The 22672-nt window shown below is 45.2% G+C and overlaps 1 protein-coding gene across 1 annotated transcript in view; it reads left to right on the top strand.

Moving 5' to 3' along the window:
- The window catches only part of spata18 (spermatogenesis associated 18), a 168704-nt gene that overhangs the window by 132023 nt on the left and 14009 nt on the right, over nt 1–22672 (top strand). Inside the window, exons 9-12 of the mRNA XM_068035463.1 lie at nt 2642–2817; nt 9711–9834; nt 12648–12722; nt 19351–19399. Of these exons, the coding sequence (XP_067891564.1) occupies nt 2642–2817; nt 9711–9834; nt 12648–12722; nt 19351–19399 (424 nt within the window). The remainder of the gene's footprint in view (nt 1–2641; nt 2818–9710; nt 9835–12647; nt 12723–19350; nt 19400–22672) is intronic.

Here is a 22672-nt window from a genome sequence, read left to right as displayed (position 1 = left end):
GAGAGACTGGGAACTGCTTGCATTTAGAGGGACCTGGGCTATGGTTTATTTTACATGAATCACAGAAAGTTAATGTGGAAGTACAGCAAGCAATAACCAAGGCAAATGATATGTTAACTTTTTCCACAAAGCAATTGGAGTACAAGAGTGAAGAAATCTTACCACAATTATACAGGGCATTTGTTTGCAGTTTTAGTCTCCTTACCTAAGGAAGAACATACTTCTCCTAGAGGGAGTGCAATGAAGATTCACTGGACTGGTTCCTGGGATGAGGAGATTGAGTAGACTAGGTTTATATTCCCTGGAGTTTAGAGGAATAAGAGGTGATCTAATTGAAACATATAAAATTCTTAAGGGGCTTGACAGGGTAGATGCTGATAAAATGTTTCCCCTGACCAGGAAATCTAGAACACGAGGTCACTGCCTCAGAATAAGGGGTTGACCATTTTAGAGCTGAGTTGAGGAGAAATTTCTTCATTCAGAGTTGTGCATCTTTGGAATTCTCTGCCCCAGAGAGCTGTGGATGCTCAGTCGTTGGGTGTGTTCAAGACAGAGGTCGATAGATTTTTGGGTACTAAGGGAATTAAGGGATATGGGGTAAGTGCGGGAAGGTGGAGTTGAGGTAGAAGATCATCCATGATCTTGTTGCATGGCGGAGCAGGCTCGAAGAGTCAAATGGCCTACTCCAGCTCTTATTTCTTATAAGAACATAAGTATTAAAACTTAACCCATAATAAGAGATATCAATTCATGGTGTCTGTGGTTCATGGAAATCCTACATGACTACTGGGCACTGAAGAATACACACTTTCAATAGTTCATCTTCCCTTCACACAAGCATTTAATTATTTCTTATGGTGTTTGCTGTCTCCGTTTAGCTTAATTTAGTATGGTCTCCATTTCTCCTTTGAGAGAGAAACAGTGAAGGCATGCAGATAATAAACCCAGAATAATTGTATTGAATTTTACATAGGAATAAAAGAAACCATTTAACCTCTTGAACCTGCTCTGCTTTTAAAACCTAACCCTTTTATAATTTTTTTTTGGGAAGTACAGCAAAGCATGTACAGAAAAAAACAATTTGTTAGTAAAGTCCTGTCACTCTGACATGACTTCGCAGTATGTCACCTCTCTTGACATATTCTAATGGTTCCTGAAAATCTAGGGTTCTTTCCCCACCATAAATTCAGCAGGAGTACACCCTAAGAGCCAGAATCTGGGCAGATATCTGGGAATGCTGGTTCCTGACCTTATCCAGGATGGTGGGTGTGTAACTTGTCTCAAACTGGACTCTCGTTTATAAGAGGGCTAGGGCCAGAGCTCAAGAATCCTTATGACCGGTCTGCCTCAGTGTAACTTAGTGTATGGTTGGTGGAGGCACGATAGATCTGGCATTGGGACTGACAGGTACAGACGTGAAGCCCAACTAGAGGTCTAGGCAGGAAATGTAAAACAGAGGAGACTTGAAAAATTTCTTTTGAGAGAGGGGCCCTAACAGCCCCCCACTGTGTCCCTGACCTGGTTACCTCAGTGACTTTCTGGCATGTTTTCTGTGGCGGCTATGGCAGGTGCCTTTTAAATGCCTCTTAAAGACATTAGTGCCTGCCATTGACAGGCAAATTAGGGAACCTTCCCCTGACATTGGAAAGTCTGCAGAGGGCATCGATGGAGGTTTCCAGAGAATATACCTTGGCTTTTACATTGAAGCCTGCCCCTTGCTGGATTTTTGGGGGATATTTGTCCCGATATTTACTAGGAAGGTAAGGGGGAGGCTGAAAACAGATGAAGAGTGCCCATAATTGTGAGGTGAGAGGAGGAGAGCCTGCAATTAGGGGCCTGAAGGCTTCGTTGAGGGGCCTTGGGAGCATTCCTGCAACTCCTGACCCACAAGCAGTGCTGCAAAAGTCATTTAACATGAAAATGGCAGCTCCCGCAACCTTTTCACTGCGGGGTCTCCCAACCCCTGGGAAATCCCTGCAGCAGCAGTAAATTTTAAACTGGGCTCCTAATTGCATGGTGGGAACCCAAATTAAATATGTTAATGATGTCCAACCTGTCCATGATGGGATACTTGGCCACCCTGACATCCACCACTGTAATAAAGGCACGCTCCCCTTAATTAAGCCCCCACTGTCCCCCTCCTGCCTGTCGTGGGGGGTTTGATGTCGAGGTCATTGAGTTTAATGTATAATGTAACAATGTAATATCGCCACACTATATGTATTTTACTGAGGTATCTTTTATGTTTCACATTAATCTCAAACAGGACTAAACACGCTAGTGGACTACTGTCATAAATTGTAAAGATTTTAAAACACTGAATAAAATGAAAATATTAGAACATCTACCAAGTTTTACCATATATTTTTCCATTTAACTCTTCAACACTTGGAGAATGGCCACTAATACACCCCTCCCAAAAGTATGCTGTGAATCTCTAACTTGTTTTTGTGAATTCTTCTAAAATTGCAGATCAGCCACTGGCTGTAACAGTCCTAAAGTCAGATGATGGTGTTGTGATGTTAGAGCTAAAAGTCACATTTCCATTCCCCAGTATTCTTGTGGGACATTTATAGTGGATGAGACATATTTAACTGTGGGATAGCCCATTTAAAAGAAAAATCTTCTTGTGTTTTAACAGGATGTGATCCGCAGCATGAGTGTCAATCCAAAGATTTCCTTTCCGCCTGAGGTCGACTTCATATTGATCAGCGGTTTTATCCGTGACGTGTGTCGTGTAGCCTTTGCCATGCAGACACTGGAGCCCTCACTTGACGTTGCCTTCACAACAGATGGTGAACTCTTTAGTGAGAAAAAGTGCGTCCTCTGTTTTATCACAATGAACAAAACCATAGTGCTTGTGGTGGGAAAATTACCTCCTACACATATGGAGAAAACACATGTTAAGCAACCCACCATTGGGCAAATTGACTGCTGCGTTTCCCTGCATCGCAGCAGCCACTACACTGCAAAACTACTTCATTGACTGTAAAACAGGTTAAGACATCCTGAGGTTGTGTAAGGTACTATATAAATGCAAGTCCTTTAAGAAAACCTAGCATATTACACCAGAGATGTTACATTTATGGGAAATCCATGAATGATGCCCTTATTGCAGGGGGATTGTCCCCATTTTGGGGAGGGAACGAGCCTGGAGGGATTAGTATAATTTTAATCACAATAGCATCACAAATAAGCAACTAGATGGTTTTGAGACACTTAGACATTTTCACAGTATGCATTACATGACTCGTACTTAGTGTGTTAATGCAGTTGGAATTTATTCCAGTAACTGCTAAAGGCAACAATCTACCTTAAAACTTTGTTTTGTGGAAGATCCATCAAAATAATGATTGCCTGGGAATCACACTTAAATCAGTGGTATCTTAGCCATAGTTACTCAGTATTGTTTTGTATCCTAATTGACTATTTAACCTAGAAATCTCTATCAGAGATGACAGCAGACAGAAACTCTACAGATTTGTATGGCATTCTTCTGTCTGCTGTAATAAGTGTTAACCCATTTATTTCAATTGTGCTAACACCCTTCCAAAAATGGCAGAAAAGGTGTGTCATATTAACATCTAAGTATTTATTCACTGATATTTTCATCAACTGTTTCTAGGCCCTTATTTTTTAAAAAGGGGAAAATAACTTTGCAATGATATTGGAGAGAAGTGATATTGGAAAGAAGCAATTCTAAAAACTACTGTTAATAGCCTAAACCATCATACATTGTTAATTAAATGGTCCATGTTACAAGTTGAGAAGTAAACTTTATTGGAATAGAACTCCCTTTTTCTTCCCTGCTGCTATTGTGCTTCCGAGTTACTGTAGACCTGTGGAGTGTCACTTGGATAATCACTTTTTTCAATGTTGCGTAACTGTTTTGCATTTTGATTGCTGTCTCAAATTTAAATCATCCTTCCCATCTTTTTACAATATTTTAGCATCACAAATCACAGTAGATTACAAAGATAATAAATGCAAATCCTCTTGGGACAATGCACTATGTTAAACGCACTATATAAATGCGAGTTTACTGTCATTGTATTCATTGAATTACATGTCCTGTATTTCTCCTGAATTCCCTATTGGATTTATTAGTGACTGCCTTATCCTTATGCCCAGTCTCTCCACAACGTTTTATCAGGTCACCCCTCAGCCTTCGCTTTCCTGGGGAAAAGAGCCCAGCTTGTTCAGTCTTTCCTGATGGCTATAACTTTACAGGTTATAATTCATATAAGGAGTTTGGCGAACTGCTGACCTGAAGGCCTTCTGTTGTACGCTAACTACAACAAGATTCACCTTGTAGAGAATTGACATCGCAGTGCCCTGAGCAGGTATTCCCACGGATCCAGCTCCAGAGCATAGGAACAGGAGTAAGCTGCTCAGCTCATGAGGCTACTCAATTTTAGATCCAGGCCTCTCGATTATGGGTCCAGTGACAATACCACTACACTGCCGCACCAAGTGAGTTTTTCGTATGTGGTGATATAAATCCTCAAGTTTTTCAAAGTATGTTTAATTGCATACCAGGCTAAACAGCTATTTGTGTAACATTACTTGGGGGATGGGAACCTGAGCACAGTCTTAGATAGGACAATTTCAGGGCAGGGAGCAGGAGGCAGAAAATTATCGAGTGATTCTGAAAGACAGAAGAAGCAAAGGTTAAAAAGTGTGAAGCACAGGAATTTGTCAGTGTTAAAGGGTATTTATTTAAATGCAAGGAGTATAGTAAATAAAGCCGATGAGCTGAAGGCACAATTAGACACATGGCAACATGATATCGTTGCTATAACGGAAACATGGCTTAAGGAGGGGCAAGAATGGTTACTCAGCATCCCTGGATATAGAGTTTTTAGGTGTGATACAGGGAGGGGTGTTGCATTATTAGTTAAGGAATCAAGAACAGCTGTGAGGAGGGATGATATGCAAAATGAATCATCAAATGAAGCCATATGGGTGGAGCTCAGAAATAAAAAAGGGGCAGCCACACTACTAGGACTGTACTATAGACCCCCAAATAGTGAGAGGGAGGTAGAAGAACAAATATGTAGGCAAATTTCTGAGTGCAAAAACTATAGGCCAATAATAGTTGGGGATTTCATCTACCCCAATATCAACTGGGATACAGTGTGAAGGGCACAGAGGGGACAAAATTCTTGAACTACGTTCAAGAGAACTTTTTTAGCCAGCACGTAACAAGCCCAATGAGAGGGGGCGCAATTCTAGATTCATTCTTCTGTAATGAAGCTGGGCAAGTGGATAAAGTAGCAGTGGGTGACCATTTTGGAGATAGTGACCATAATACAGTAAGTTTTAGCATAATCATGGAAAAGGACAAAAATAAAACAGGAGTAAAAGTTCCAAATTGGGGGAAGGCAAATTTTAAGAAACTGACAGGTGACCTGGCGTAAGTGGACTGGATACAGCTACATGAAGGAAAATCAGTGGCAAACCAGTGGGAGGTATTCAAAAGCGAGATTCTACAGGCACAGCGCAGGCATGTCCCCACAAAGATAAAGGATGGTACTGCCAAACCTAGAGCCCCCTGGTTATCTAGAAGCTTACAGGGTAAGTTAAAGCAGAAAAAGAAAGCTTATGACGATCACAAAAATCTTAATACTTTAGAAAGCCTAGAGGAGTATAGAAAGTGCAGGGGTGAAGTAAAGAAAGAAATTAGAAAAGCAAAGAGAGGACATGAAAAATTATTGGCAGGTAAAATCAAGATGTTTTATCAGTACATTAAGAGCATGAGGATAACTCAGGAAAGCATAGGGCCTATCAGAAATGTACAAGGGAACTTATGCGTGGATGCAGAGATGTGGGCAGGGTTCTTAATGAGTTTTTTGTCTCTGTCTTCACAAAGGAGAGGGTTGATGTAGACATTGTAGTTAAAGGCCGGAATTTCACGTTGGGTGGATGAGAGCCAGCCACTGACTGAAATGTCTGTGGTGAACCCGCTTCCACCTCGCCTGGGGAGCCGAACTGCATTTTACGGGTCCCCAGGCTTTAATTGTTCAGAGGTGGGAATTCCACCCGCTTGAGGGAGGAAGTCCCACCTCATTGAGCTGCCGGCCAATCAGTGGGCTGGCAGCTCTTAGTCCCAGGAGTGCCATCGGGAGTGGTGGCCATTGCTGGGACTGCAGCCCTGCCGATGACATGGAGCCAGGAAGACAGGTGCCCGATAAGCAGGCTCCCCGCCCCGGGACAATTGCAGCCGCCTGGTTTTTACAGGTGGCTTTTCCCAGCTCCACTTGCCACGCATAAAATCCGCGTGGAGGCGGACGAAGGTCCTTAAGTGGCCACTTAAGGGCCTTGATTGGCCTGGGGTGGGCGGGCTGCTTTTCGCAACCCCCCCACCATCCTATGTAAAGGGGGGGCGGAGGAGGGAGTGGGTCGGCAAAGCCTCCCGAAGCCTCCCCGCTCCATATTATGTCACCACCCCACCGCCACCATCCGGCTCGTTGGGGTGGCGTAAAATTCCGGCCAAAGAGGTGAAATATTAAATATGATAAGTATAATGAGAGAGGAAGTACCAGAGGGTCTGACATCCTTGAAAGTGGATAAATCGCCAGGGCCAGATGGATTGCATCCCAGGTCGCTGAAGGAAGCCAGGAAGGAAATAACGGATGTGCTGAGGATCATTTTAAAATCCGCACTAGATACAGGAGAGGTACCAGACAATTGGAGGTCTGTGAACATTGTACCATTGTTTAAAAAGAGTGCGAGGGATAGGCCAAATAATTATAGACCGGTCAGTCTGACCTCAGTGGTGGGTACATTGTTAGAATCTATTCTGAGGGACAAGATAAACTGCCACTTAGAAAGGCATGGATTAATCAGGGATAGTCAGCATGGATTTGTTAAGGGAAGGTCAAGTCTTAATAACTTAATTGAGTTTTTTGAGGAAATAACAAGAAGGAATGATGAGGGTAGTGCAGTGGATGTGGTCTACATGGATTTTAGTAAGGCATTTGACAAGGTTCCACATGGCAGACTGTTCAGTAAAATGAAAGCCCATGGGATACATGGGAATGTGGCAGGTTGGATCCAGAATTGGCTCAGTGACAGGAAACAAAGGGTCAATGGATGTGTTTGTGAATGGAAAACGGTTTCCAGTGGCATTCCACAGGGCTCAGTGTTGGGTCCCTTGCTGTTTGTGGTATATATCAATGATTTGGACTTAAATGTGGGAGGCAGGATTGGGAAATTTGCTGATGACATAAAAATTGGCCGTGTAGTTGATAGTGAAGAGGATAGCCGTAGATTCCAGAAAGATATCAATGGTTTGGTTGAGTGGGCAGAAAAGTGGCAAATGGAATTCAATCTGGAGAAGTGTGAGGTAATGCATTTGGGGAGGCCAATCAAAGTGAGGGAATACACAATAAATGAGAGGATATTGAGAGGGGTAGAAGAAGTGTGAGACCTTGGAGTGCATGTCCACAGGTCCCAGAAGGTGGCAGGACAGGTAGATAGAGTGGGGAAGATGACATATGGAATACTTTCCTTTATTGGCCGACGTATAGAATACAAAAACGGGGATGTAATGCTGGAATTGTATAAAACGCTGGTTAGGCCACAGTTGGATTATTGCGTACAGTTCTGGTCACTACATTACAGAAAGGACGTAATTGCTCTGGAGAGAGTACAGAGGATATGTTGCCAGGGCTCGAAAGTTGCAGCTATGGGGAAAGATTGGATAGGCTAGGGTTGTTTTCTTTCGAACAGAGGAGGCTGAGGGGTGACTTAATTGAGCTGTACAAAATTATGAGGGGCCTACAAAGAGAAGACAGGAAGGACCTGTTTCTCCTAGCGGAGAGGTCGATTACCAGGGGGCACAGATTTAAGGTGATTCGTAGAAGGATTAGAGGGGACATGAGGAAAAACCTTTTCACCCAGAGTGTGGTCGGTGTCTGGAATTCACTGCTCGGAATGGTGGTGGAGGCAGAAACCCTCAATTCTTTTAAAAGGTACCTGGATATGCACCTGAAGTGCTGTAACCGGCAAGACTATGGACCAGGCGCTGGAAGGTGGGATTAGATTGGGCAGCTGGTTTTTGTTTCGGCCTGCACGGACACGACGGGCTGAATGGCCTCCTTCTGTACCGTAATTTATCTACGGTTCTATTACTCTGTAATTCGACACCAGTTCCCTTTATGCCATAGGCAGAGGTACAGGGTAGGCCATTTAGCTACTTGAACCTTTTCCATTATTCAAATAGATTATGGCTGATCTCCTGAACTCCATTTACTTTATACACGGAAAAGGGATTTCTGCTGCTCTTGCAGCAAAGTAACACTGGTGAAGCAGGAAAAGCTCTGAGGAATCTCCTGGCTTAGTCTTTTGATTAATGAGCATCATTCCAAAGCTGAATTGAACCAACAGCACAATAAAATGCTCAAGACAAAATTCAGTATCACCTTGTTCCTGCTCTGCCTCTTCAAGGACAACTTCAAAATCAAAACTCAAAACAAAGTATTGGAAATACATAGTAGATTGATCAACGTCTGAAAAATAAAGGATGGTTAAAGTTTCAGGCCCTATACAAAATCTTTCCCTTCCTCTTTCAGATGTTAATTAACATGCTATGCATTTCTGTCATTTTTTTGGTTTCAATTCAGATTCCCAGGATTTGTAATTTTCTTTTTCGCATAAAAGTTTCTGTTTGTTAATAAGCGTACCAAAACTTTGAATTACAACCTTTGTCCACTATTTTAACAAAGTAATTAGCACCTTTATTTTAAATTAGTCCATTTTTATTTGCTCAGAAAAATATGGGATTTGATGGGTACCTTTCTGCTGTCCTGGCATTTTTGTTTTTTGCAAGGTACAGTTGGTAAATGACCACTTTTATGTACTTGTGTGATGGAAAAATCAGATACAAATTGTAAAACATGTCAGGAATTGAAATGAAACTTGTTCAAAGAAGAATAGGACACAGTGCAAAACAATATTGTTGGCAAGACTATCAGCTTAAAAAAGCCTGTGTCTAAAAATGAAACTGGTCTGCTCTCATGGCCTTTTCTCAAAAACAATTATAGGAAACTGGACAGGGAAAAAGTTCATTTTTCATTTCTTAAAAGTGCTGTTACAATCCCAAGCAGCGAAGAAGTAAAAAGAAAGAATTGCCTCTTTTGTGACCTCCGGTCATCCATGACCAATTAAGTACTTTTGAACTGTAGTCACTGTTGTAATGTAGGGAAATATGACACCCAATTTGCACACAGCAATGTCCTGCAAACAGATGATCTGTTTTAGTGATGGTTGCGGGGTGAATGTTGGCCAGGACACCGGGTTTGGGGGTAACTGCCCTCCTTTCTTCAAATCGTGCTAGGGTAGTTTAACATCTCATTTGAAAATAGCCCTACCAACAGTGCAGCACTCGCTCAGTATTTCATTGGAACGCCAGCGTAGATGATGTTCTCCAGCCTCTGGAGTGGGGCTTGCTTAAATGCACAACTGCCTTTCTCGGGTGATAGTGCTCCCACTGAATCAAGATTGACACCCAAACGACATTAAAACATTTAACATAAGGCACTTGGAGTGACAAGAGAAAGAATGAAAGTATTTACAGAAGAATGTGGTTTCCTTATAAGTGCTCATTATGCAGATCTATTGTAAGACTGCAGTTTTTTGCAATTCTGAAAACTTCTTCCCAGGATGTAGAATTCTAAAGGGCATCAACAGTTTTTCCATCCCTCCAGGTATCGCCGCAGCTATGACTCTGATTTCACCGCTCCTCTGGTGGTTTATCACATCTGGCCTGCCCTGATGGAAAATGACATTGTCATTGCTAAGGGAGAAGCATTCACAAAAAGAGGTGCTCTGGTGAGTTGAATAACCTATAGCTAAATATAGATGGTTAGAGAAGAACAGCAATTGTGGGCTGTAATTCTCATCCTTGTTTTCAAATCCCTCCATAGCCTTACTCCTGCCTATCTCTGTAATATCCTCCAGCCCAACAACACTCCAAGATCTCTGCACTCATCTGATTCTGGCCCCTTTGACATCCCCAATTTTAATTGCTCCACCATTGTGGCCGAGTCTTCAGCTGCCGAGGCCCGAATCTCTGGACTTCATCCCAAAACCTCTCAGCTTTGCTACCTCTCTTTCTTCCTTTAGAACGCTTCTTGAAACCTACAACTTTGACCAAGCTTCTGGTCACTTGCCCGAATATCTCCTTGTGGTTCAGTGTCAAATTTTGTTTGATAATCACTCCTGTGAAGTGCATTGCGATATTTTACTACGGTAAAGATACAGAGCTTCATACTCCTCGCGGGAGCGGGCTGGAGGTGGGGACGGATGTAAAATTGAGTGAGGTGTGCCGTTCCTGTCACCTTCCCACCCCGCTACAATTTTGCAAGCGGCGGCGGAGATGACAGACGGCCCACCCACCCCAGGCCAATTAATTGCCACTTAAGGGCTTCCTCCTGCCACTGCTGGTATATTACCAGTGACGGGCAGGCGGTTCAGGAGCTCAGAAGGCTGCCCAGTAAAACCTGGCAGCCTCATTGCAGGCTGTGGGGTGGCCCTCCTAATTGGGCACCCTGTGCCCAACAGAGGGTCCCCCCCTACGGCACAAGCCGTCTCCATTGGAGCACCTCTCCACCCCCCCGCCCCCCACTCACCCCCCCGGTCTCGAGCCACACCCCCCCTTGTCTCGCCGGGCCCAGCAGATTGTCCCCAGTGAGGCCTAACAGACTTACTTGCGTTCCAGGGCCTCGTCCATGTTGCTGGTCCTGGCTGGGTGCAGTCCCAGCAGTGTTCATCGCTGCCAGTGGCACTGCTGGGACTGAAGAGCTGCCGGCTTGCTGATTGCATGGCAGCTCTTGGAAGCGGGACCTCCTGCCTCGGAGGGGCAGAAATCCCGCCCGAGGCCAATTAAGGCCTGAGCCACATAAAATCATGGCATGGCTCGCCCCCAGACTTTTTCTGCCAGTGAGCGGGCCCTCTGGCCCAACATAAAATTCTGGCCTATATAAATGCACATTGTTGTAACAAGCTAATCTGACTATAAAGTGACGACTTATCTTTTACTTAAAACTTTCAGTAGAATGGGCTAAATTTTAAAAAAAAATCTGAGACTGAAATCACTTGAATTGGTGACTGGGTTAACTACTCAATGGGGGGAATTTTAGGCTCTCCCACACGATGGGTTTGGAGGCGGGATGGGCATATAATCAGGTGGGATGGTGGCGGGGGCGGTGGCGGGGGGGGGGATCCCTGCCACCTTCCCACCTTCCCACCTCAGCCAAAATTAAGCCTGGGATGGGAAGGCCTGTGAATGGCCTTCCTGCCCCACTGCTAATTGAGCCCCTTAACTGGGCAATTAATCACCCATTAAGGGCCTCATCCCACCGCTGCCGCAATTAGCTGTGCAGCGAGCAGCCCTGTTGCTGCACGGGAAACACAGCATGAAAAACCATTCGGGCTTCTTCCTGGCTCCATGGTGGGGGGACGTTGGGTGGCCCTCATTAAAAGGCACTTAGTGCCCAAGCAAGTGATCTGGCATTGGGAAGGGGGGAGTGTCCACTGAGAGCCACACTCCTGCCCTTGCTACTGACCCCCCCTCCCCTATGACCCCCACACTGAGAGACCCCTCCCGCACTGACCTACCTGTGGCCTGAGTCCAGTGCCACTCCTGGGCCTCGGGCAGGTGCTCCACCAGCAGCAGCTATCTCCTTCGTGGTGATGCTGCTCAGTTGAAGTGGTGCCGACCTCTGGTCGGCAGCTCTCAGAGGGAAGGACTCCTGTCGTTGGGGTCCTTGATCCCGTGGAAGGTCTGTCGCTATTAGCTGAAGTGCCCAATTGGCACTAGGTTCAGTGGACCACCCACAGAAGAGGAGATGTGGGGTTCTTGGCGTCGCTCTTTCCGTATGCCGACACCTCCATCGCCAGGATAAAATCCCAGCCAATGTCCTCAAATTGGCATAGTTCAGATCACATATGGACCCATATGATATATAGGCCACGTGTACTGTTATCTTCTCCTCACTTACTCCCTATTTTTCTGTTGTCATAGTTGATAGATAGTAGCTGGGATTTATTGAGGGGGTGGTGGCCACGCCCACCAGCTGGAATGTAGGGGGCGAGCCCACCTCTGCCAGCCCTGAAGGCGACAATGCTATTTTTCTTGGCTCAGGCAATTAATTGCCTGAGGTTGTGGCTTCCACCCTCGAAGGCAGGAATCTCCTGCCTCCAAGAGTTGCCGACCAATCCAGAGGACCAGCAGCACTCCTGTTCCAGGAGCACCATCAGGAGCTGGGAGAGCAGAAGGCCCCAGACCCAGCCAGTGATGGAGGTGGGGGAAGAAGGTAAGTGGTCGGGGCTTGCTGGGGCCAATCAGTCAGGCCCCGGGGAGGGGGAGGGGGTTGATTGTGAGGGTGTTGGTTTTCTAGCAGAGACAGCCGTTGCCGCTGGGGGGGGTGGGGGTCTCTCTGTTTGGCACAGAGTGCCTGATCAGGAGGAACCCCGCACCATCCCTCCACCCCCACCCCATTTAACTAATTTTTTTGGGGGGGAGTTTTTACTGAATTGTACTCAATTACTGAAGAATGATAGAATTATTCCAAATGTATGATAAACTGTTATGGTAAAGGTCTCCCTTTCTATTGGTAACCTTTGCATTTTTATTGGTTCAGTGGTCACCAAGAAAAAGCCGAAGCAGAAGTTCTAGTCCCATCCGTTCCTGTTCCACCAGTCCAACCCGTACCCTGGTAGGTTATTTTAAAATGACTGTTGCAGTGACTTTGACAATACAAAGTGATAGTAGACTAACAGCCTTTAACTAAAGCATTATAGATTTAGTTAATAAAAGCAAAATACTGCGGATGCTGGAAATCTGAAATAAAAACAAGAAATGCTGGAAACACTCAGCAGGTCTGGCAGCATCTGTGGAAAGAGAAGCAGAGTTAACATTTCGGAACCCGAAATGTTAACTCTGCTTCTCTTTCCACAGATGCTGCCAGACCTGCTGAGTGGTTCCAGCATTTCTTGTTTTTATTATAGATTTAGTTAATATAGATTTGTATGTGCTTTAATTTTATCTTGGTTTTCACTGGGAGGGAAAGATAGTTTGGACCATTGCTTTAGGGACTGTAAATTATGCTGCATGCAGGAAATATGCACAGATAACATGGTGACATAATCAGGCCGATCAGAGCACTCTGCTCCCATTGCATGTGCTATGCAAGAATAAGTAAACAAATCCAGTGAAACAGGAGGATTAACTGCATGTGATATTTCTTTGTTCAGTACGCCCTCTCTGAAGCCCTTCACCCTGTTCAGTATGCTGCAATTTGTGGCAACAAATGCAAATTTGTTTTTATTCATTCATGGGATGAGAACGTCACTGGCTAGGACAGCATTTATTGCCCATCCTAATTGCCCTTGAGAAGGTGGCACTGAGCTGCCTTCTTGAATCACTGCAGTCTATGTAGTGTAGATACACCCACCGTGCTGTTAGTCAATTAACTGTTTTCAATTTAAATAATTGAGATGAAAATTATCTTTTTGTGCCTCCTTTATTCTCCAGTTGAATTGGCTGTCACATAACCTGCTCTCAGTCCTCCCTTTTTAAAGCGGTTCTTTTGTAAAGTTCTTTGAAGTAGTTCGGAGCTGCCGGGGTGAATCTTCTATTGATTTTCATGCTCCTTCCCAGTATGCAAATACCTAATCTCTGCTCTGTACTTCCCCTGCCAGCACAGCTGAGATTAGGTACGAACCATGCAGAGGGTCATTATCAGCATGTCCTAGACTTGTGTTTTTGGCACAATGTGCTGGAGTGCCACATCACTATTGTATTTGCTTTTTAAATTATTGCAATATAAAAATCCAGAATTAGAAAGCATTATTTTCTTTTAGTGTGCAATAAATATACTACTTTGAGTCAAAAGTACCAATAGAACTAGAATTGCAGTATATATTAATGTTCTGTTGATAAGTTACAGCTTCTACTGCACAGTTTAAAAAAAAATGTATTAGATAAAAACTTATGAAATGAAATTAATGTTTCACTATCATTATGATTGAGCAATCTCATACATTAGGCAGGCATCAAGATCGGCGCAGGCTTGGAGGGCCGAATAGCCTGTTCCTGTGCTGTACTGTTCTTTGTTGTTGTTGTTACCTATGGGCTGCCCAGTATTACATTGAGTGACCACATATGTGAAAGTTTTTCTGCAAAAAATGATGAGGATACATTGCCTTTGGAGGGGTGTAGTGTAGATTCACCAGAATTATACAAGAGTTTAAAGTATTAAATTATGAGGACAAATTGCATAAATTTGATTTATGTTCCCTTGAGTTTAGAAAGTTGAGGGGTGATCTCATTTTGATCTTTAAAATGATTAAGGGAACCTTACTGATGCTTGTGCTGGCCACCAGCAGAGCTTCTAAAACGCTGGTATTCTTGTTCGCTGCAAAATGTCATGTGTCTAATTTCGTGACCTGCATTTGCTGGCTCTGTTTCCCCAGCAGAGCCTTGCAAAATCAGAACCATTGTTTCTGAAGTGACAGAGCACTCCATCTTAAACGTAGAATATCGACAGGGGATAAGCATTAATAACAGATAACCAGTACCGTGTCAATTCAACAGCTTATCTGGCTTTAATTGGTATTGCTGATATGATCCTTCAGTTAACCATTTCAGGCAAACAATTGCAGAGAACACTGAAAGCAGTGTTATTCTGCTGGGAATTGTCATCTGTAATGCAGCTTTTCAACATTACACCAAATATGGAAGCAAAATACTGCAGATGCTGGAAATCTGAAATAAAAACAAAAACTGCTGGAAATACTCAGCAGGTCAGACAGCCTCTGTGGAGAGAGAAGCAGAGTTAATGCTTCAGGTCTGTGACCTTTCATGAGAAATGTATTAGGTTTTAAGCAAATAAAGCGGGGGTGGGGGGAGAAGAGAACAAAAAGGACAGACCCTTAGAAAATAGGCGACATGTTTAGATAGAGGATCTGGATCGGCGCAGGCTTGGAGGGCCGAAGGGCCTGTTCCTGTGTTGTAATTTTCTTTGTTCTTTGTTCTTTGTGTTGATAGGACAGCAGGATTAACTGACAAGGAGGTCATGGGGCAAAGGGAAAAGCAAAGAGTGTGCTCATGATGTTGTGAAAGACAAAGCATTAGTGCAGAGAGAGTGTTAAATGACAGAATAATGAACAGCCCTAGACAAAGGCACAAACATGAAAAAAAAGTGGGCAGGCACATGATAAAAAAATGAATGATGAAACAAACTCAGATAAAATGAAAATAACAAATAAAAATAAAAAGGGGCCAGTCATGCTCTGAAATTATTGAACTCCATGGTCAGTGTGGTAGGCTATAGCGTGCCTAATCGGTAAATGAGATGCTGTTCCTCGAGCTTGCGTTGATGTTCATTGGAACACTGCAGCAACCCAGGACAGAGATGTGGGTATGAGAGAAGGGGGGCGTGTTGAAATAACAAGCGACAGGAAGCTCGGGGTCATGCTTTCGGACTGAGCGGAGGTGTTCCACAAAGCGGTCACCCAATCTGCGTTTGGTCTCCCCAAAGTAGAGACCACATTGTGAGCAGTGCATACAGTATACTACATTGAAAGAAGTATGAGTAAATTGCTGCTTTTCCTGAAAGGAGTGTTTGGGGCCTTGGGTAGTGAGGAGAGAGGATGTAAAAGGGCAGGTATTACACCTGGGAAGGGGACGAGGTGTTGGGGTAATGGAGGAGTGGACCAGGGTGTCGTGGAGGGAATGATCCCTTCGAAATGCTGACAGGGAATTGACAGGAAGATGTGTTTGGTGGTGGCATCACGCTGGAGTTGGTGGAAGTGGCGGAGGATGATCCTTTGGATTTAGGGGCTGGTGGGGTGGAAGTGAGGTTAAGGGGAACCCTGTCGCAGTTCTGGGAGCAAGGGGGAGGGGTGAGGGCAGAAGTGCGGGAAATGGACCGGGCACGATTGAGAGCCCTGTCAACCACAATGTGGAGGGGGGGGGGGAATCCTTGGTTGAGGAAAAAGGAAGACATATCAGAAAAATTGTTGTGGAAGGTTGCATCAGAGCAAATCCATCAGAGACGGAGAAACTGGGAGAATGGAATGGAGTCCTTACAGGAGGCAGCAGATAAGATGAAGGATGAAATGAAACTGTAGAGTAGAACAGCTTTGAGATAAGGTGAGACGGTGCTTCTGGAGAGAGAGTCCAGTGTGAACATGTGGCGGTGCATGACACTGAGTGTGGATCTCAGGATGTGGCGATAACAGCAGTCTGAGGAACTTTGTATTTCTTGGCGATACCTGTAATCCTGGGTGAATTCAAAACATTCATCTTATCCGACGCATTAACAAAAAACTTTATTACTTCCTTTCAGGTGCTAAGGAACGCAAGCTCCAGCAACTGATGGGGACTAATGCCCAGCCAGATCTTTCTTCCCCTTCATTTCCCTCTGACCTCACCCCTTCTGATCTGACCCTTTGCTGTGTACTCACTATACCCTCTGACCTTCCCCTCTCTGACGCTGAACTATCTGTATTCAGCAAAGAACTCGGTTGTATCCCCTCAGGCCCCAACTCAATGAATTTCGTGTTCGGCATGACGTTGAGCTCTCCTTCTGTCGCTTCACCACCGTGCTCACTTCTTTGACCAGGAGTCCTCCCCCTGACCAGCAGACCCATTCACCCACCTTCAGCATTCTCCCTCCACCGGGGCCCTTCCCTCTGGCCTCTTACCCACTCCTGATCTTTTCATTGAGAACTGTCGGTGAGACATTGGCGGTCTCAATTTCTCTGCTCCCCTCACTCACTCTAACCTGTCTCCCTCTGAACTTCATGCACTCCCTGACATTGTGATCAAACTTACTGACAAGGATGTTGCTGTTGTTGTCTGGCATACCGACCTCTACCTTGCAGAGGCTCAGCACCAACTCTCAGACACTTCTTTCTACCTCCCCCTGGACCATGACCCTACCATCGAACATCAAGTTGCTGTCCACAGGACTGTCACTGACCTCATCTCCTCTGGAGATCTTCCTTCTACAGCTTCCAACCTCACAGTCCCGCAACTCCAGACAGCCCGCTTCTACCTTCTTCCTCAAATCCACAAACGGGACTGTCCCGGCAGACCCATCGTTTCAGCCTGCTCCTGCCCCACTGAACTTATTTCTTCCTATCTTGACTCTATCTTTTCTTCCCTGGTCCAGTCTCTTCCCACCTACATCCGTGACTCTTCTGCCACCCTACGTCATTTAGACAATTTCCAGTTTCCTGGCCCTAACCGCCGCTTCTTCACTATGGATGTCCGATCTCTCTACACCTTCATCCCCATCAGGACAGTTTGAGGGCTCTCTGCTTCTTCCTTGTACAGAGGCCCAACCAGTCCCCATCCACCACCACCCTCCTCTGCCTGGCTGAACGTTCTCACACTGAACAACTTCTCCTTCAACTCCACTCACTTCCTTCAAGTAAAAGGTGTTGCTATGGGTACCCACATGGGTCCTAGTTATGCCTTTCTTTTTGTGGGATATGTCGAACATTCCTTGTTCCAGTCCTACTCAGGCCCCCACCCCCAACTGTTTCTCCGGTACATTGATGACTGTATCGGTGCCGTTTCCTGCTCCCGCCCCGAACTGGAAAACGTTATCAATTTTGCTTCCAATTTCCACCGTTCTCTCACCCTTACATGGTCCATCTCCGACACTTCCCTTTCCTTCCTCAACTTCTCTGTCTCCATCTCTGGGGATAGGCTGTCTACGAATATTCATTATAAGCCCACCGACTCCCACAGCTACCTCGACTCCACTTCTTCACACCCTGCCTTCTGTAAGGACTCTATTCCATTCTCCCAGTTTCTCCGTCTCCGACGCATCTGCTTTTATGATGCAACCTTCCACAACAGCGCTTCTGGTATGTCTTTCTTTTTCCTCAACTGAGGTTGACAGGACCCTCAACTGTGTCCAGCCCATTTCCTGCACTTCTGAGCTCACCCCTTCCCTTCCCTCCCAGAAATGCGACAGGGTTCCCCTTGTCCTCACTTTCCACCACACCAACCTCCACATCCAGAGTATCATCCTCCGCCATTTCCGCCACCGCCAGCGTGATAAAACCACCAAATGTATCTTCCCCTCCCCTGTCAGCATTCCGAAGGGATCATTCCCTCCACGACACCCTGGTCCACTCCTCCTTTACCCCCGACAACTCGTCCCCTTCCCATGGCACCTTCCCCTGCAATCGCAGGAGGTGTAATACCTGCCCTTTTACCTCCTCTCTCCTCACTATCCAAGGCCCCAAACATTCCTTTCAGGTGAAGCAGTGATTTACTTGTACTGCTTTCAATTCAGTATACTGTATGCACTGCTCACAATGCATTCTCCTTTACACTGGGGAGACCAAACACAGATTGGGTGACTGCTTTGCGGAACACCTCCACTCAGTCTGAAAACATGACCCCGAGCTTCCTGTCGCTTGCCATTTCAACACCCACCCCAGCCCCGCCCCCCGCCCACTGCTCTCATGCTGCTTGCCTCTCTGTTCTGGGCTTGTTGCAGTGTTCCAGTGAACATCAACACAAGCTCGAAGAACAGCACATCATTTACCGATTAGGCATGCTACAGCCTATCGGTCGGAACATTGAGTTCAATAATTTCAGAGCATGACTGGCTGCTTTTTTACTTTTTTATTTTCATTTTATTTGAGTTTTTTTTTAAACCATGTGCCTGCCCACTTTTTGTTTCATGTTTGTGCCTTTGTCTAGGGCTGTTCGTTATTCTGCCATTTAATACCCTCTCTGCACTAATGCTTTGTCTTTCACAACACCATTAGCACACTCTTTTCCTTTGCCTCATGACCTCATTGTCAGTTAATCTCTCCGGCCCTCTGTCCTATCAACACCTATCCTTTCGTTCTCTTTCTCCCACCCCCGCTTTATTTGCTTTGCCAGTTGCGATGAAAGGTCACTGACCTGAAACATTAACACTCCTTCTCTCTCCACAGATGCTGCCAGACCTGCTGAGTATTTCCAGCACTTTTTGTTTTTACACAAAATATGGAGACCTGTTTCAGCAATCCGCCCCATCCATAATGCCAAACGTAAATAATAGGATTAATTGATATTGGGTCAGCTTGAGACAGGTATCCACCTAACATCTGCGAGGCAGCTCCATCGAGTGTTGCCAAGTACTGTAATAAGTTGACCACCCACATTTGGTTCAGTTTTGAGCTGTTTTATGTGGGTTTGACATTTGTGACCGTTCATGACTGTGCTCCTTGTGTTTTCTTTAACGATTTCTTGTTTCGTGCAGTAACTGTGCACAGTTGTTTTGCAGCTGCAACATTGAGAACTGACGTTTTATCTCGTGTGTTTTACAGTCTTCCCGAAGCCGTAGTCCTTCCCCCATCAGACGAAGCATTAGTCCAAGTAAGTGTGAAAACATTTTTAATGCAACAATATGGAATAGTTTAGAGGTTGATTCTTGACTATATGATGCAACCATCAAAGCAGATTAACTTCTTCTGCCAGAAGGCTAGTTAATGTTTTTGCATAAAATTCCTTGGCGTACCACTTCAATGCAGGTGCTAAGCAAGAACAAAGAACAAAGAACAGTACAGCACAGGAACAGGCCATTCGGCCCTCCAAGCCTGCGTCGATCTTGATGCCTGCCTAAACTAAAACTTTCTGCACTTCCGGGGACCGTATCCCTCTATTCCCATCCTATTCATGTATTTGTCAAGATGCCTCTTAAATGTCTCTATGGTACCTGCTTCCACCACCTCCCCCGGCAGCAAGTTCCAGGCACTCACCACCCTCTGTGTAAAGATCTTGCCTCGCACATCCCCTCTAAACTTTGCCCCTATCACCTTAAACCTATGTGCCCTAGTAACTGACTCTTCCACCCTGGGAAAAAGCTTCTGACTATCCACTCTGTCCATGCCGCTCATAACTTTGTAAACCTCTATCATGTCGCCTCTCCACCTCCGTCGTTCTAGTGAAAACAATCCAAGTTTATCCAACCTCTCCTCATACCTAATGCCCTCCAGACCAGGCAACATCCCGGGAAACCTCTTCTATACCCTCTCCAAAGTTTCCACGTCCTTCTGGTAGTGTGGTGACCAGAATTGCACGCAATATTCTAAGTATGGCCGAACTAAAGTTCTGTACAGCTGCAGCATGACTTGCCAATTTTTATACTCTATGCCCCAACCGACGAAGGCAAGCATGCCGTATGCCTTCTTGACTACCTTATCCACCTGCGTTGCCACTTTCAGTGACCTGTGGACCTGTACGCCCAGATCTATCTGCCTGTCAATATTCCTAAGAGTTCTGCCATTGACTGTATACTTCCCGCCTGCATTAGACCTTCCAAAATGCATTACCTCACATTTGTCCAGATTAAACTCCATCTGCCATTTCTCCGCCCAAGTCTCCAACCGATCTATATCCTGCTGTATCCTTTGACAATCATCAACACTATCCGCAACTCCACCGACCTTTGTGTCGTCCGCAAACTTACTTATCAAACCAGCTACATTTTCCTCCAAATCATTTATATATACTACAAACAGCAAAGGTCCCAGCACTGATCCCTGCGGAACACCACTAGTCACATCCCTCCATTCAGAAAAGCACCCTTCCACTGCTACCCTCTGTCTTCTATGACTGAGCCAGTTCTGTATCCATCTTGCCAGCTCACCTCTGATCCCATGTGACTTCACCTTTTGTACCAGTCTGCTATGAGGGACCTTGTCAAAGGCTTTACTGAAGTCCATATAGATAACATCTACTGCCCTTCCTTCATCAATCATCTTTGTCACTTCCTCAAAAAACTCAATCAAATTAGTGAGACATGACTTCCCCTTCACAAAACCATGCTGCCTCTCGCTAATAAATTTGTTTGTTTCCAAATGGGAGTAAATCCTGTCCCAAAGAATCCTCTCTAATAATTTCCCTACCACTGACGTAAGGCTCACTGGCCTATAATTTCCTGGATTATCCTTGCTACCCTTCTTAAACAAAGGAACAACATTGGCTATTCTCCAGTCCTCTGGGACCTCCCCAGTAGCCAATGAGGATGCAAAGATTTCTGTCAAGGCCCCAGCAATTTCTTCCCTTGCCTCCCTCAGTATTCTGGGGTAGATCCCATCAGGCCCTGGGGACTTATCTACCTTAATGCTTTGCAAGACACCCAACACCTCCTCCTTTTTGATAATGAGATGACGGAGACTATCTACACTCCCTTCCCTAGGCTCATCATCCACCAAGTCCTTCTCTTTGGTGAATACTGATGCAAAGTACTCATTTAGTACCTTGCCCATTTCCTCTGGCTCCACACATAGATTCCCTTCTCTGTCCTTGAGCGGGCCAACCCTTTCCCTAGTTACCCTCTTGCTCTCTATATATGTATAAAAAGCCTTGGGATTATCCTTAATCCTGTTTGCCAATGACTTTTCATGACCCCTTTTAGCATTCCTAACTCCTTGGTTAAGTTCCTTTCTACTGTCTTTATATTCCTCAAGGGATTCGTCTGTTCCTAGCCTTCCAGCCCTTACGAATGCTTCCTTTTTCTTTTTGACTAGGCTCACAATATCCCGCGTTATCCAAGGTTCCCGAAACTTGCCAAACTTATCCTTCTTCCTCACAGGAACATGCTGGTCCTGGATTCTAATCAATTGACATTTGAAAGACTTCCACATGTCAGATGTTGATTTACCCTCAAACAGCCGCCCCCAATCTAAATTCTTCAGTTCCTGCCTAATATTGTTATAATTAGCCTTCCCCCAATTTAGCACCTTCACCCGAGTACTACTCTTATCCTTATCCACAAGTACCTTAAAACCTATGGAATTATGGTCACTGTTCCCGAAATGCTCCCCTACTGAAACTTCGACCACCTGGCCGGGCTCATTCCCCAATACCAGGTCCAGTATGGCCCCATCCCTAGTTGGACTATCTACATATTGTTTCAAGAAGCCCTCCTGGATGCTCCTTACAAATTCTGCCCCATCTAAGCCCCTAGCACTAAGTGAGTCCCAGTCAATATAGGTGAAGTTAAAATCACCCACCACTACAACCCTGTTACCTTTACATTTTTTCAAAATCTGTCTTCATATCTGCTGCTCTACCTCCCGCTGGCTGTTGGGAGGCCTGTAGAAAACCCCCAACATCGTGACTGCACCCTTCCCATTCCTGAGCTCCACCCATATTGCCTCGCTGCATGACCCCTCCGAGGTGTCCTCCCGCAGTACAGCTGTGATATTCTCCTTAACAAGTAATGCAACTCCCCCACCCCTTTTACATCCTCCTCTATCCCGCCTGAAGCTTCTAAATCCTGGAACATTTAGCTGCCAATCCTGTCCTTCCCTTATCCAAGTCTCTGTAATAGCAACAACATCATCGTTCCAAGTACTAATCCAAGCTGTAAGTTCATCTGCCTTACCTGTTATACTTCTCGCATTGAAACAAATGCACTTCAGACCACCAGTCCCGCTGTGCTCTGCAACATCTCCCTGCCTGTTCTTCCTCGTAGTCTTACTGGCCTTATTTACTAGTTCCCCCTAATTTATTTCATTTGCTGTCCTACTGCTCTGGTTCCCTCCCCCCTGCCACACTAGTTTAAACTCTCCCGAGTGACGCTAGCAAACCTCGCAGCCAGGATATTTGTGCCCCTCCAGTTTAGATGCAACCCGTCCCTCT

Source organism: Heterodontus francisci, chromosome 1, assembly GCF_036365525.1.
Source record: "Heterodontus francisci isolate sHetFra1 chromosome 1, sHetFra1.hap1, whole genome shotgun sequence".
NCBI lineage: Eukaryota > Metazoa > Chordata > Chondrichthyes > Heterodontiformes > Heterodontidae > Heterodontus > Heterodontus francisci.
Note: the sequence above shows the minus strand (reverse complement) of the source record. Positions and strands in the feature narration are given on the sequence as shown.